Source organism: Mastigoproctus giganteus, chromosome 10 (genome assembly GCF_048544385.1).
Source record: "Mastigoproctus giganteus isolate SK-2022 chromosome 10, ASM4854438v1, whole genome shotgun sequence".
Lineage (NCBI taxonomy): Eukaryota > Metazoa > Arthropoda > Arachnida > Uropygi > Thelyphonidae > Mastigoproctus > Mastigoproctus giganteus.
This window is the reverse complement of record NC_143584.1, coordinates 95,010,728-95,024,466: the sequence shown is the minus strand read 5'-3', so window position 1 is coordinate 95,024,466 and position 13,739 is coordinate 95,010,728. Positions and strand designations below refer to the sequence as shown.

Sequence of the window (13,739 nt, the reverse complement as noted above, 5' to 3'; positions counted from 1 at the left end):
GCACCTAGAGCTGATTGAATCAATCCATTAAATAATTGAGAAAGCATACTTGGATTCAAAGCAGGTTCCTATTGACCAGAGACCTTCAATGACTGTTTACAAAGGGATATTAAAGAACAAAGTTAGTAGTTGTAGTCTTTGACTTCTGGGTGGAAAAATAATAGTCTGTGGTTAAAGAAATAATGTAGGACCAACTTCACAGGAAATATATCATTTGCAGCACAGATTTCACATAATAATTTTGACACCATTTACTTAGATTTCATTGAAGCTGTTGATACTGTTTCTCATGAATGACTGCTATAAAAATTGGAGCAGTGTGGAATTAGGGGACAGCTACTACTGTGTCAAAAGGTATGGCAGGGGAGTGGTTCTTAATGGCCTCTGCTGTTCATGGACTAAAGTGAAGTCCCTCAGGGTAAATGATGTTGACTCCTTTGATATTTTCTCTATTTATTAACAAAATTGATGAAGGCATATCAATTTTAATGTCTAAGTTTGCTGGTGATATAAAGATTGGTAGGGTGGTTAATTGACAATAATCAGGATTATAACACTTTAGGACCTAGATAAATAAAATAAACACACATTTATCTCCTTGTTAGAGTTTGATAAACTTCTGACATCCCCTTCCCTAAAGAATTCCTCATGTGTGAATGTCAATGCAAAATACCTATTCAACTTGTCTGCAACCTGAGCAGGGTCATCAACAGTTATTGCATGGACATCAAATGGCCCAATGTGATTTAACCCTTTTCTTCTACTGTTAATATAAGCATAAAAGTCTTCATTCTTTGCCAGAGACTTCTCATCATCTGCTTTAGTTTGCCTAACCTCCTTTGTGACATGATTATAGACTAATTTATAGGGTTCTGTATCACCTGATAATTTATATGCATCCCATGCACTTTTTTTCTCTGCCACGTGTCTGAATAATTTGTCTGACATTCATTTAGGTAGCCTTGAACAGTATTTCTTCGTTGGTATGAAAACCATATTTGATTACTTCTGTGAATGCTTCCCATTTAGAATTTGCTGTTGGTAACGTCATCAGTTTGTCCTACTGCACAGAATTTAAAAACTGTCTGAGACCGCTGTAGCCTCCGTTATGAAAGCAAAAGCCTTTACCCTTGAGAGTAGTAAACTCCACATTAGTACACTGTGATCACTGCCACCCAGTGGGTCTTTTACCTGCCATTCGTTAATGCATGAAGAATCACTGCTGATAGACAACAAGAGGAACATTGCTTCCTCTTTTTGCCTCTCTAACATGCTGCTGTAGAAAACAGTCATCCAAGAAATCAAAAGTCTTGCTAGCATGTGTGTGACCAAATTCCAGTCAACATCTGGAAAGTTTAAATCCTTCATTATGAGATATTCTGATTTGCTGGTCCACTCTATTTCTCTGTATAGCTATTTGATATACTCATCACAGTCATTAGGCCTATAACACACTTCTACTCTGTTTTTCTTTTCCAGTGCTTATATCACACCAAACCGACTCAACATTGCACTCGTCACCCATGTCAACTGGATACACTGCCTTAGATTTAACATGCTTCTTAACTAAGAGAATAACCCTCCACCTCTCTTGTCCTGCTGTCTTTCCTATATAGACTGTATTAAAATCATAATAACACACCAATTGGGTGGTACACCAAATTGGTGTGTTATTATGTCAACATCCATGAGCAGTAATACAGAAAGACAAATGATACTGAAACTGAAGAATAGCAATGGTGTATACTTATAAATAGCAGAAGACTACTATACAGAATTATACAAGGAGCGAGGGAATGATGCCAGCAGTGGGGAAGATGGATCACAAATTAGCAACACATATGACATACCCGATATTCTTCCTGATGAGGTAGAACATGCAGTGGGGAAGATGAAGAATCAGAAAGCCCCCGGGGAAGATGAAGTTACTGTAGAGTTGTTAAAATTGGGAGAAAGAGACATAACACGAAAACTGCAAGGCTCTTCACAAAATGCATTAGAAAAGGTGTGATGCCTAAGCAGTGGAATACTGCAATCATAGTTTTGCTGCATAAGATAGGAGATAAATCAGAAATTGGAAATTATAGACCAATTGTATGGTTCTGTCAATAACATAGAGCAATTTTGCAAGCAGCAACAAGGCAGTGGTTATCCTGTTGTTTAAGGCAAAGATTAGACTATGTTTTAAATACTATGTACAGGTTTGGTAGCCTGATTTTAGACATATGTGGATCTGTTAGAATGGGTGCAGGGCAGTGCAATAAGATTAGTGAGGAGGAACAAAAGGTTACTCTTACCAAGAAAGACTAGTTCTGCAAATTGCTGCTTCTGGAACAGTTTATCTGAGGAGAACTGATTGAGGTGTTTAAGGCTTTTAATGGATTGAGTAAACTAAATGTTAATGGCATTGTTACTCTTGTTCAGACATCACACACACAAAGGAACATAAATTAAAATTGAGGAAGTACGGTTGCAGGATAAATATGTGGAAATTTGCTTTCAGCCAGCAGGTAGTTGTTTGTTGGAACAATTTACGCTTGGCACTGTAGAAGTGGGTAATCTGAATAAATTTAGGGAAGAACTTGACATTATTAGAGGGGAAGGACAGGAAGTGAGAAGGTTTTTTTTGGCTGATGCTGCATAAGCTTGTTTCCTTGCATTATTTACTGATACTAATGCTATATCTGTGTTACACACACTGAAAGGACAGAATTCATGGGATACCTAGTTCCTGGGCAACACAGTGCTGTCACTCCTCTCACTAGTGGACAAACCCACCACTTGGCACGTATATAGGTACACTGCATTCACATAGACGGCAATTCGATATTAGTATGGATAAATATCATGAGTTAACCGATTTTGAAAGAGGGATGATAGTGGGTGCCTGATGCATGGGTCACTTTATCACAGATGTGGTACAGAAATTGCACTATCCCTGTTTGACAGTACGACGAGTGTATCGGGAATACGCCATTTCCGAATAACATCTCATTGTGGACAGCGCTGTGGGCTGAGAAAGATGGTGGATGAACGTGGTAGTCGATGTCTATCTCGCATTATTTCAGCCAACTGGAGAGCAACAGTGGCACAGATCACCAGCGACTTCAGCAAGGGAGGTGCCAGAAATGTCTCCACCACGACCATCAGGTGATCATTAGCTGCAATAGGTTATGGGAGCTGCTGACCCACCAGACTCCCATTGCTAACACCACAACACAGGACTTTACACCTCAACTGAGTGAAAGGGCATTGGACTTTGGATGACTGGAGACTGGTCTCCTGGTCCAATGAGTCTCGTTTCCAGTTAATGAGGAAAAAGAAAAATTGGTTCTGTGAGTTTGAAGTTGGACAGTAAAAGGATGTTGATTGGTTGCGGCACATATTCGGACTACTTTGAAAGAGATTTGAGCGGACAGGAGGGTGCTTATCTGGCAGAAACTGCACCTATGCACCCTTCATGTCAACAAGGAACTATTCAGGCAGGCAGGCGGATGGCTGGTAGTGGTGTGCGGTGTGTTCAACTGGCATGCTTTGGAACCTCTGGTACATCTAGACGCATCTCTGAATGGTCCAGGTTACATGTCCATCCTTGCAGACCATCTGCATCCCTTCATGGTCATCGTGCACCCACAGGGCAATGGAATCTTCCAGCAGGACAATGCCCCACCCCACAGAGCTGTGGTGACTAGAACCTGGTTCAAAGAGCATTATGACCATGGAATGACCTCATTGTTCATCGGACATGAACCCTGTGGAGCATCTTTGGGATGCTGTGGAACGGTCTGTTTGAGCTTTGGATCTTCCAACCAGGAATGCAATGGAATTATGGACAGCAGTACATCAAGCTTGGATGGACCTGTGGAATGCTTTTGTGAACTAGTGAACTTAATGCCTCGCTGTGTGACTGCCCATATCTGGGCAAAAGGTGGGCCTACCTGTTACTAGGTAGGTATTCCATGATTTTTGTCCACCCTGTGTGAGAATTTTGATCACATTGGGCCATGTTATATGGCACGGCACTACTTCTGCTACTGACCACCAAAATAATCGAGTCATATGGAGTGCACAGCTACATGTTTGACCTGCCTGCCCTAACCATATACAGTTAACTCTTTATAGCGATCCTCTTTTTAATGTCCCACACGTCATAATTCTATGTGGTTTGTCCTGGCCAAGTTCTCATTAACCTAATGCTATTTTATGAACAATTGATATAGCGCCCTTCCGATATAACAACTGTTTTCTCATTTCCCTGGTGGGGCGGTCATTATATAGAGCTTCGACTGTACAATAAAATTACACAACATTAAGTCTAATAGTGTTTCTTCAACTTAATTTATTCAAAATGAATAACTGTGTAATGTCACTCTGTCAGTTGAGTTTTGTGTATATATATTCTATACTGTCTTTTGATATTTTATTCATGATATTGTTATTTGTTTTGGTTTTATTTATAGCATCAGCTAAAGAACCTTTATGCAAGCAAAAGGTAAATGAAAACATTTATTTCTAAGATTTCAGCCTGGACTAAATTTATTATTATTTTTCTTTTTATATATACTGAATACAATCTCAAAGTTTCAGGACTGCATACTTTATGCAAAAACTGCTCTACATTACTGACTAACTGGAGATTTTTTTTTTTTTACCTGTCTCTAGCATACATATTACAAAAGCATTATTGCTTTTGATGCACGTCTAGTTTTCTTCTTTAGTACTGGCTTTCACATTGACAAGTGCAAAGTACTGCATATGATTAGAAGTAACCCCAGAGAAACGTACCAACTGTGTGGTACAGTGGTACTACACTTAGGGTGGTAAAAAATGAAAACGAACTGGGAGTAATTGTGAAGTCAGTTATGAAGTTTTCTGAGCAGTACAGACAGGCAGCCAGAGCAGGTCATGGAGTGTTGTCAATGAAAAAAAAGCTTTTTGATAGTAGGGAAAAGGTGATTATCCCTTTGTATAAAGCAATGGTCAAGCCACGCCTTGAGTACTGTGTACAGGTCTGGAGGCTCCATTTTAGGAAGGATGTAGAGTTGCTAGAACGAGTACAGAGAAGGGCAACAAGATTGGTAAGAGGAACAAAGGGTTGCTCTTACATAGAAAGACTTAAGTTCTGCAAATTGTAGTGTCTGGAGACTAGGCTGAATTCTGATGGATTCTTCCTCTTTCTCAGATTACGAACCTGAGGAGGCTTAAATTCAAATTGAGGAAAGACATTTATAGAATCAATGTGCGGAAATTTGCCTTTAGCCAGAGGGTAGTTGATTGCTAGAACAAACTTCCATCTTTTGTTGTGGAAGTTGATAGCTTAAATAAATTTAAGGAGGAACTAGACAAACTTTGAGAGGGAATGAATGTGTGAAATGGTTTTTTTTTTTTTTTTTTTTTCCCCACTGATGCTACATAAGCTTGCTTTCTTGCATCACACGACTCTACTACATATTTTACATTGTTATCTACTGTTGCTTGCACTGAAATATCCTTATGTTTCAAGACACATTTTCAGTTTGGAAAAGTAACTGAAGGGGGATTGAAGGTGCTTCAAAAGGTATGAGATGTCATGGTACACCAACGGTGATTGAAATTTGATATGCTATTGGTGAAAACGATGACAAAGGTGGAGTATCAAGTTTACTCCATAAGTGCTTAGGTTTCTGGAAATAGGGTGCTGATTTAGAAATAAAATAATTTGGAAGGTAATCTCTTCAATTATTTTGCAGCTGTGGCAGTTTTCATTCAAAAAGAGAATTCCAATTCAGCCCAATGTAGGATTATCAACAGTTGAACCTTAGAGATGGGAACATGAAGTTCAGCAACATATTGAATATAGAATATCGTATCGTCTGCAAACTTGGACATTAAGCCTGATATACCATCATCAATATCATTTATAAATACATACAGAAAACAATGGGCCCAACACTGAACCCTGAGGAACTCCACTAATAATAAAAATAGTCCACGAAGAGCAGTGTCCATTGATTAACGCTCTGTCTTCTCCCACTCAACCATCCCTTTATCCATAGCAACAATTTGCCTCCAATGCCACACTGCTCCAATTTGTGTAGCAGTCTTCCATGTGCAACAGTATCAAAGGCCTTTCTAAGATCCAAATATATGATATCAGAGTTATTCTTTGCATCGAGTTCCTTTGTGACTACATCAGTATCCAATCAAATTAGTCAGACAAGATTTCCCCTTAACAAACCCATGCTGTGTTTGACATGAAGCCTTGTCTAGATGATCCTGCAATGCTTCTTTAACCAGTGCCTCCATTAATTTCCCTGGAACAAAAGTTAAACTAACAGGTCTGTAATTATCTGCGTCTCCCTTTGATCTTCCTTTGTGGATTGGGGTCACATTTGCACATCTCCAGTCTATGGGTACCTCCCCTGAGTCCAGGGAAGCTCTCATAATTATGGCTAAGGGTTTGCTTACGTCCTTTGCTGCCTCCTTTAATGTAACTGGATAGATTCTATCCATCCCAGGTGCCTTCCTTATGTTTATCTTCAATTTCTCTTCCACTTTACTCTCAGTTATTACAAGATTATCTAGCTTACTGCCAGAGTTGAATACACCTCTGGCATTCCCCTCCCTGAATAACTCCTCATGTGTGAATGTAGATGCAAAATATTCATTTAGTTTGTTAGCTACCTGAGTAGGATTATCAACAGTTGAACCATCAATATCAAGTGGACCAATCTGATTCATCCCCTTTCTTCTAGAGTTTACAAAAGTAAAGAACTCTTTGCTGTTTTTCTTTGCATCCTCTGCCAAAGATTTCTCGTAATATGCCTTCACTTGCCTAACCTCCTTTTGTGACTTGGTTACAGACCAGCCTATATTTATCATAGGCTTCTGTGTCACATGTTAATTTATATGTATCCCATGCATTTTTCTTCTCTGTCACATGTCTAATTAGTTCATCTGACATCCATTTAGGCCTAAATCTTGAACAATATTGCTTTGTTGGTATGAAAAGCCTAGTAGCTTCAAAGATTAATTCTTTGAATGCTTCCCATTTTGAATTTGCTGTTGGTAACATCATCAGTTGGTCCCACCGTATAGAATTTAAGTATTGTCTCAGACCACCATAGTCACCTTTACGAAAGCAAAAAGCCTTCCCTTTCCTCTTGATGGTAGTTACCTCTTTGAGTAAATCCCACTTCAGCACACACTGTGATCACTGCTACCTAGTGGTTCCTTAATCTGCAGATTCTTGATGCATGAAGAATCACTACTGATAATCAGATCGAGAGTATTACTCCTTCTAGTTGCCTCCCAAACATGCTACTGTAGAAAACAATCATCCAATAAATCCACAAGAGCCGTGCTATTGTGTGACCAACCCACAAATTCCAGTCAATCTCTGGAAAATTAAAATCCCCCATTATAAGACACTTTGATTTACTGGCCCACTCTTATTTCTCTGCACAATTGCTCATTATACTCATCAGATTCGTTTGGCCTATAACACACACCTACTCGCATTTTTCCTTTCCCAGTACTTATGTCACACTAAACAGACTTAACATTGCATTGTACACCAACATCAATTTGATGCACTTCCTTAGATTTTGTGTTTCTTAACTAACAGCATAACCTCTCCTCCCTTCCTGTCCTGTCTATCCTTTCTGTACACATGTCTTTCAGTCCTGGAAATCCCCATTGCCTTGCTTTCCAGGCTTCTGCTCAATTGCATTTCAATTGAAGTAGTGCAAAAATCACTTTTACCTCTGCCAGCGGCTACTGTTAATCTGTTAGTCTGTGTATCCCCCCAAGTTAGCAGTTTTCCGACCCATCTAACTCTGCCTCTATATTATCAGCAAATATTCTTGCACCCTTTCTATTTAAGTGTATCCCATCCCTGTAGAAGCAGTCTCTCCTGTTAACAAGCACAGACCGGGCTGAGAAAAATTCTACCCCTTGAGCCTTGCACAATTTCTGCAGGGCCGAATTGATCGACAAGGCTCTCATCACACACTCCTTCCTATTGTTCAAATTCAACCCTAACTCACGGCTTTTTTTCAGCATTGACTTGTACTTGTTAATTAATTCTGCTGGTCTCCTACTCTTGATATCATTAGTGCCAATGTGTACAACAATATCACCCTTTGTGCCCTTAAAACATGATATCTGCTCTACAATATCATTGACCTTTGCCCCTGGCAGACTTACCCTGGTCCTGTTCCATTTATCCTTTTTGCAAAATATATTCCCCATTTCCCTAACAGTAGAGTCACCTACAACAACTAGTTCCTTTGGGACCAGTGCATACTGCCTTGGGGTTTTGCCGCTGTGTTGCTTTATGTTCAAGTGCAAGCTCTGGCATTGATGTGGGCAGCTGTGAGCTTGATGGGCCCATCAATTTAAATCCTTCGAAGGCATGCACCCTGTCCTTCAAGCTCTCATATAAGCCCATAACAATCCTGAGTTGGCGCCTGATTTCCTCGCACTCGTTACATCTTGGACACACAAAGACATTCCCTGTGGTAATATTATGTACCATTCCCGATTGCTCCACAAACATCAAACAAGCAGTGCATTTCAATAGACTGATTCAGAGGACAACTGCTCCCCTCAGTTCTCCCCTGAGCCACAGCACTTCCAATAGTTTGGGCCTTTTGCTTTGCTGCTCTGGTCTGAGTCATGATTTCTAATCAAGTTCAATAAAATTCCAATACAAAATATAACCCTAAACTTATATACCAATGCAATTATAACACTAAATATATATATATATATTTCGGTATCGAATGTTATCTCCGAGTTACGTTATATGACTTTCTTACCCCCTGTCAACTTTTACGTATTAATTTATGATGTTACGTTTGTAAAAACTAGGTCACTATATTTATTTAATTAAAGTACAATTCAGTTGACAATGAAATTTAATAAGATTAATAAATTTTACTGATTAATTGATACTACTATACTCGCAATCTAGTTTTCCGTTATACCTTAGGCTATCTAGTTCGGTGCACACGTATCGTATAACAATGGCAGCAAGTTACGAACAGTTAATCTATGGACACGAGGTATTATTTACTAATCGCGCTATCTAAATTCAAATTAAACCACGGAGCTTGACTAGGTCTATAAGCTACTTATAGAAAATAATTTAATCTAACGGTTAAGCCAATAAAGTGGCTAAGTATAATTACAAACTTTTCATTCGCGGGAGCTGCAAAACCTGTTCAACACTTGGATTTGATACCCTTGCCGATACTAAGTAATAACCTACAAAATCTCTACCTAAATTCAAATTAAACTGAAGTATTGTTACTAGGAATATAAAGCAACTCAAAAAAATAAATTAATATGCCAATTTAAGTCAATAAAAAAGCAATACATCTCTATTTACTGGAGCCCGTAAAAACTTTCAAATTTGCACATCTCCAGTCCATTGGTACCTTCCCTGAGTCTAAAGAAGCTCTCATAATTATGGCTAAGGGTTTGCTTACTTCCTTTGCTGCCTCCTTTAATATAACTGGATCGATCCCACCCACCCTGGGCGCCTTTTTTATGTTTATCTTCAACAATTTCTCCTTCACTTTCCTCTCAGTTATTACAAAATCATCTAGCTCACTGCCAGAGTTTAACTCACCTCTGGCATCCCCCCCCGAATAACTTGTGAATGTAGATGCAAAATATTCATTTAGTTTGTTAGCCACCTGAGGAGGATCATCAACAGTTGAACCATCAATATCCAGTGGACCAATCTGATTTATCCCTTTCCTTCTAGAGTTTACATAGGTAAAGAACTGTTTGTTGTTTTTCTTTGCATCCTTTGCCAAAGATTTCTCATAATCTGCCTTTACCCGCCTAATCTCCTTTGTGACTTGATTATAGACTATCTGATATTGCCATAGGCATCTGTGTCACCTGATAATTTATATGTATCCCACATTTTTCTTCTTGGTTACAGACCAGCTTATATCTATTATAGGCTTCCATGTCACCCATTAATTTATATGTATCCCATGCATTTTTCTTCTCTGCTACATGTCTCATTAGTTCATCTGACATCCATTTAGGCCTAAACCTCGAACAATATTTCTTAGTTGGTATGTAAAGCCTAGTAGCTTCCAAGATTAATTCTTTGAATGCTTCCCATTTTGAATTTGCTATTGGTAACATCATCAGTTAGTCCCACCGTATAGAATTTAAATACTGTCTCAGACCACCATAGAGGCGCCTCCGTAGCCAGGTGGGCAGGAGCAACAGTGAGTAGCACACGCTTCTTGATTAAACCGGGGTTCGAGCCCGTGACCACCAAATACGGAGGATGCGGAAAGGTCAGCGAATGACCACTGCATATCCCCGGAGCAATATGGCCATAGTTGCTAATGCTCCTAAAAACCAAATAACAACAACATCTAGACCACCATAGTCACCTTTACGAAAGCAAAAACTCTTCCCTTTACCCTGCCTTTTTGAGTAAATCCCACTTGAGCACACTGATCACTGCCACTTAGTGGTTCCTTTATCTGCAGATTCTTCATGAAGAATCACGACTGATAATCATATCAAGGGTATTTTCCCTCTAGGTGCCTCCCGAACATGCTGATGTAGAAAACAATCATCCAATTTAACCTTGGGGCTCACATCTGGTTAGTATGGGCTTGGCCCACCCTGGGTCCTGAGCTGGATATCATCATTCTTCTCTTTCTTGGTGATTCCTTTTACTTCTCTCTCTCTCTCTCAGGATAACTAGGATAACTCAGAAATTTTTTTTGTTCGGTGCAGCATAAGCCTCAGGCTTCCTTGCACCATATGGCTGATAATAATAATAATAATAAATCCCCAAAAGCCTTGCTAGTGTGTGTGATCATCCCACAAATTCCAGTCAATATCAGGGAAATTTAAATCCCCCACTACAAGACTCTCCGATTTACTGGCCCACTCTATTTCCCTGCACAGTTTTTTATTATACTCATTAGAATTAGCATTAGTAGAGGCATATGATGCAAGAGCTTATGCAGCATCAGCCAAAAAAAAAACAAAAAACCCTGCCTCCCATTTCATCCCCTCCGTTCATTCCAAATTGTCTCTTTCCAGCTCAGCCTTAAATTTATTTAGGCTATTAGCTTCCCCAACAAAAGATGGAATCCTGCTCCACCAGTCAACTACCCGCTGTCTAAAGGCAAAGTTCTGCACATCTATTCTAGAACTATCTTTCCTCAGTTTGAAACCGTGCCCCCTCAGGTTCTTAGTCTGAGCAAGACAAAGAATCTCATCAGCATTCAGCTTGCTCAACCCATTCAAGGCCTTATATACCTCAATTAGATCACCTCGCAGGTGCCTACTCTCCAGCCGCTGCAATTTGCAGAACTTAAGCCTTTCTTGATAAGAGCACCAATCTTGTTGCCTTTCTTTGTACTCATTCTTGCAACTCTACATCCTTCCTAAAATGAGGCCTCCAGATCTGTACACAGTACTCTAGGTGTGGCCTGACCCTTGTATAACGGGATTATCACTTCCCTGTCCCTGCTAGCAAAATTCCTATACATCATTGACAAGACTCCATGACCTGCCCTGGCAGCATGTCTGCACTGCTCAGCGAACTTCATATTAGGCTGCACAATTACTCCCAGGTCTTTTTTCACTTTCCACTTGCTTGAGTGTAGTACCACCTAGTTGGTACGTTTCTCTTCGGTTATTGCTACCCATATGCAGTACTTTGCATTTGTCAATGTTAAGCTCCAGTTGCCACTTCTCAGCCCATTTTCCCAACTTATCCAGATCCAGTTGGAGTAGCATACTGTCATTACTGTCATGAACAACCCTGCCAACCTTGGATCATCTGCAAACTTGGACATTAAGCCTGATATATCTTCATCAATATCATTGATAAATATCCAAAACAACAATGGGACCAACACCAAACCCTGGGGAACTCCAATAATAACATTTGTCCACGAAGAGCAGTGTCCATTGATTACCGCTCTGTTGTCTCATCAGAGCCATTAGGCCTACAACACACCCCCTGCTCTCAATTTTGATCTCCCAGTGTTTATGTCACACCAAACTGACTCGACACTACATTGTCCAGTGATGTTGGCTGGATGCACTTCCTTGGATTTTGTGTTTCTTAACTAATAGCATAATCCCTCCTCCCTTCCTATCCTGTCTAGCTTTCCTGTACACATTGTACTCCCCAAATTCCAGTTCTGCATTCCTTATGTCTTTGTGCACCATGTCTCTGATATCCGAACAATATCTGCCTTTGATGTTTTGACTAACACCTGAAATTCATCAAATTTATTTACCAAACTCCTAGCATTGGTGTACATGCAAGTATACATGCACTGCTTCCTATTCTTAGCTACCCTAACACAATCCATGTGTTTACTTGTATTGCAATGACTCCCAGCAGTCTCTGAAATCCCCAGCACCTTGTTTTCCATGCTGCTCTTTGCTTTTTATCGTCCTGATTTTGTTCCACTTTCAGTCATTTTATCCATTTTGTATTGTCCCTTATATTGAAGGGAATAATTTAACATTTTTATTTTCAGTCTACACCTATTACAACTCAAGTTTCACCTTTTTTTCCCAGTCTACTCCTATCACAATTCAAGATTTGCCTTTTTTTCCAGTTTTGGCGGGAAAACTGCCAAAAACGAAGAATACTCTATCAAATTCTAAAGATACGTTAAAACTACTGTTGGAATAGAGTTTTCCATCCAAAATAAGTTTAGTGTAAGTGGTTTTAACTTTAATATACCCAAAATCTCTGGGTTTTTGAGGTGCAAGCAGTCCAGTGACTGTAACAGTGAGATCATTACTGCCAATGCTATAGCGATTCCGCTGCACAAATGCACACTCAAAGACACAAAAATAAGCAGAAACTATAACCAACAAAACTTTTACCTGGATTAAATTACTTATCTCCATCAGCAATTTCCCTGAGAATGAAAAAATCCATGGTGAAATTAGCAATTCTAACCTAGCAAAATCGTTATCGGTCACATCAAATGCCGTTTTGTTGTTTTTTCTTGTTATTTGGTTTTCAGGAGCATTAGCAACTAAGGCCATATTGCTCCGGGGATATGCGGTGGTCATTCTCTGACCTTTCCGCATCTTCCGTATTTGGTGGTCACAGGCTCGAACCCCAGTCTAATCAAGAAGCGTGTGCTATGCACTGCTGCTTCTGCCCACCTGGCTATGGAGGTGCCTGTGGAGCTTCGTGCCGATGCATCTGTTCACATCCACGACTGCAGCGCCACCCTGCAGAGAATGGCAACGAGATTGATGGCGGGTGCAAAGCGGTGTCCTTAAGCCAATTAAGAAGAACAGTGCCCCTGGAAGTATCTGTAGAATAGGCATGCAGCAGAAACAGTACATCTGAGACAGCGAGTGGACAGACTCTGTTAGAAATGAATCATTAATTAACCTAACTGCCCTCTTCTGAACGGAATCAAGACGCCTGAGAGAGGTTTTGGAGGCACCGCCCCAGATGTGGGAACAATATTGCATGGTAGGGCAGATTTGCGATTTGTAAAGAGTGAACAGCTGTTTGGAAGAAAAGTAATGCCAAGAGCGAAAGAGTAAACCAAGTTTTTTAGATGCAGAGGAAGCAATATTTGTAATGTGCTTGTGCCAAGAGAGATTAATAGTCAGGGCAATCCCAAAAAGGGCGCCTCCGTAGCCAGGTGGGAAGGAGCAGCAGTGCATAGCACACTCTTCTTGATTAGACCGGGGTTCGAGCCCGTCACCACCAAATATGG

At 40.0% G+C, this 13,739-nt stretch overlaps 1 protein-coding gene across 1 annotated transcript in view; it reads left to right on the top strand.

Moving 5' to 3' along the window:
• LOC150079166 (ubiquitin domain-containing protein UBFD1-like) overlaps positions 1–13,739 on the top strand; it is a 158,484-nt gene that overhangs the window by 77,862 nt on the left and 66,883 nt on the right. Inside the window, exon 6 of the mRNA XM_090382325.1 lies at positions 4,461–4,492. Within this exon, the coding sequence (XP_090238451.1) occupies positions 4,461–4,492 (32 nt within the window). The remainder of the gene's footprint in view (positions 1–4,460; positions 4,493–13,739) is intronic.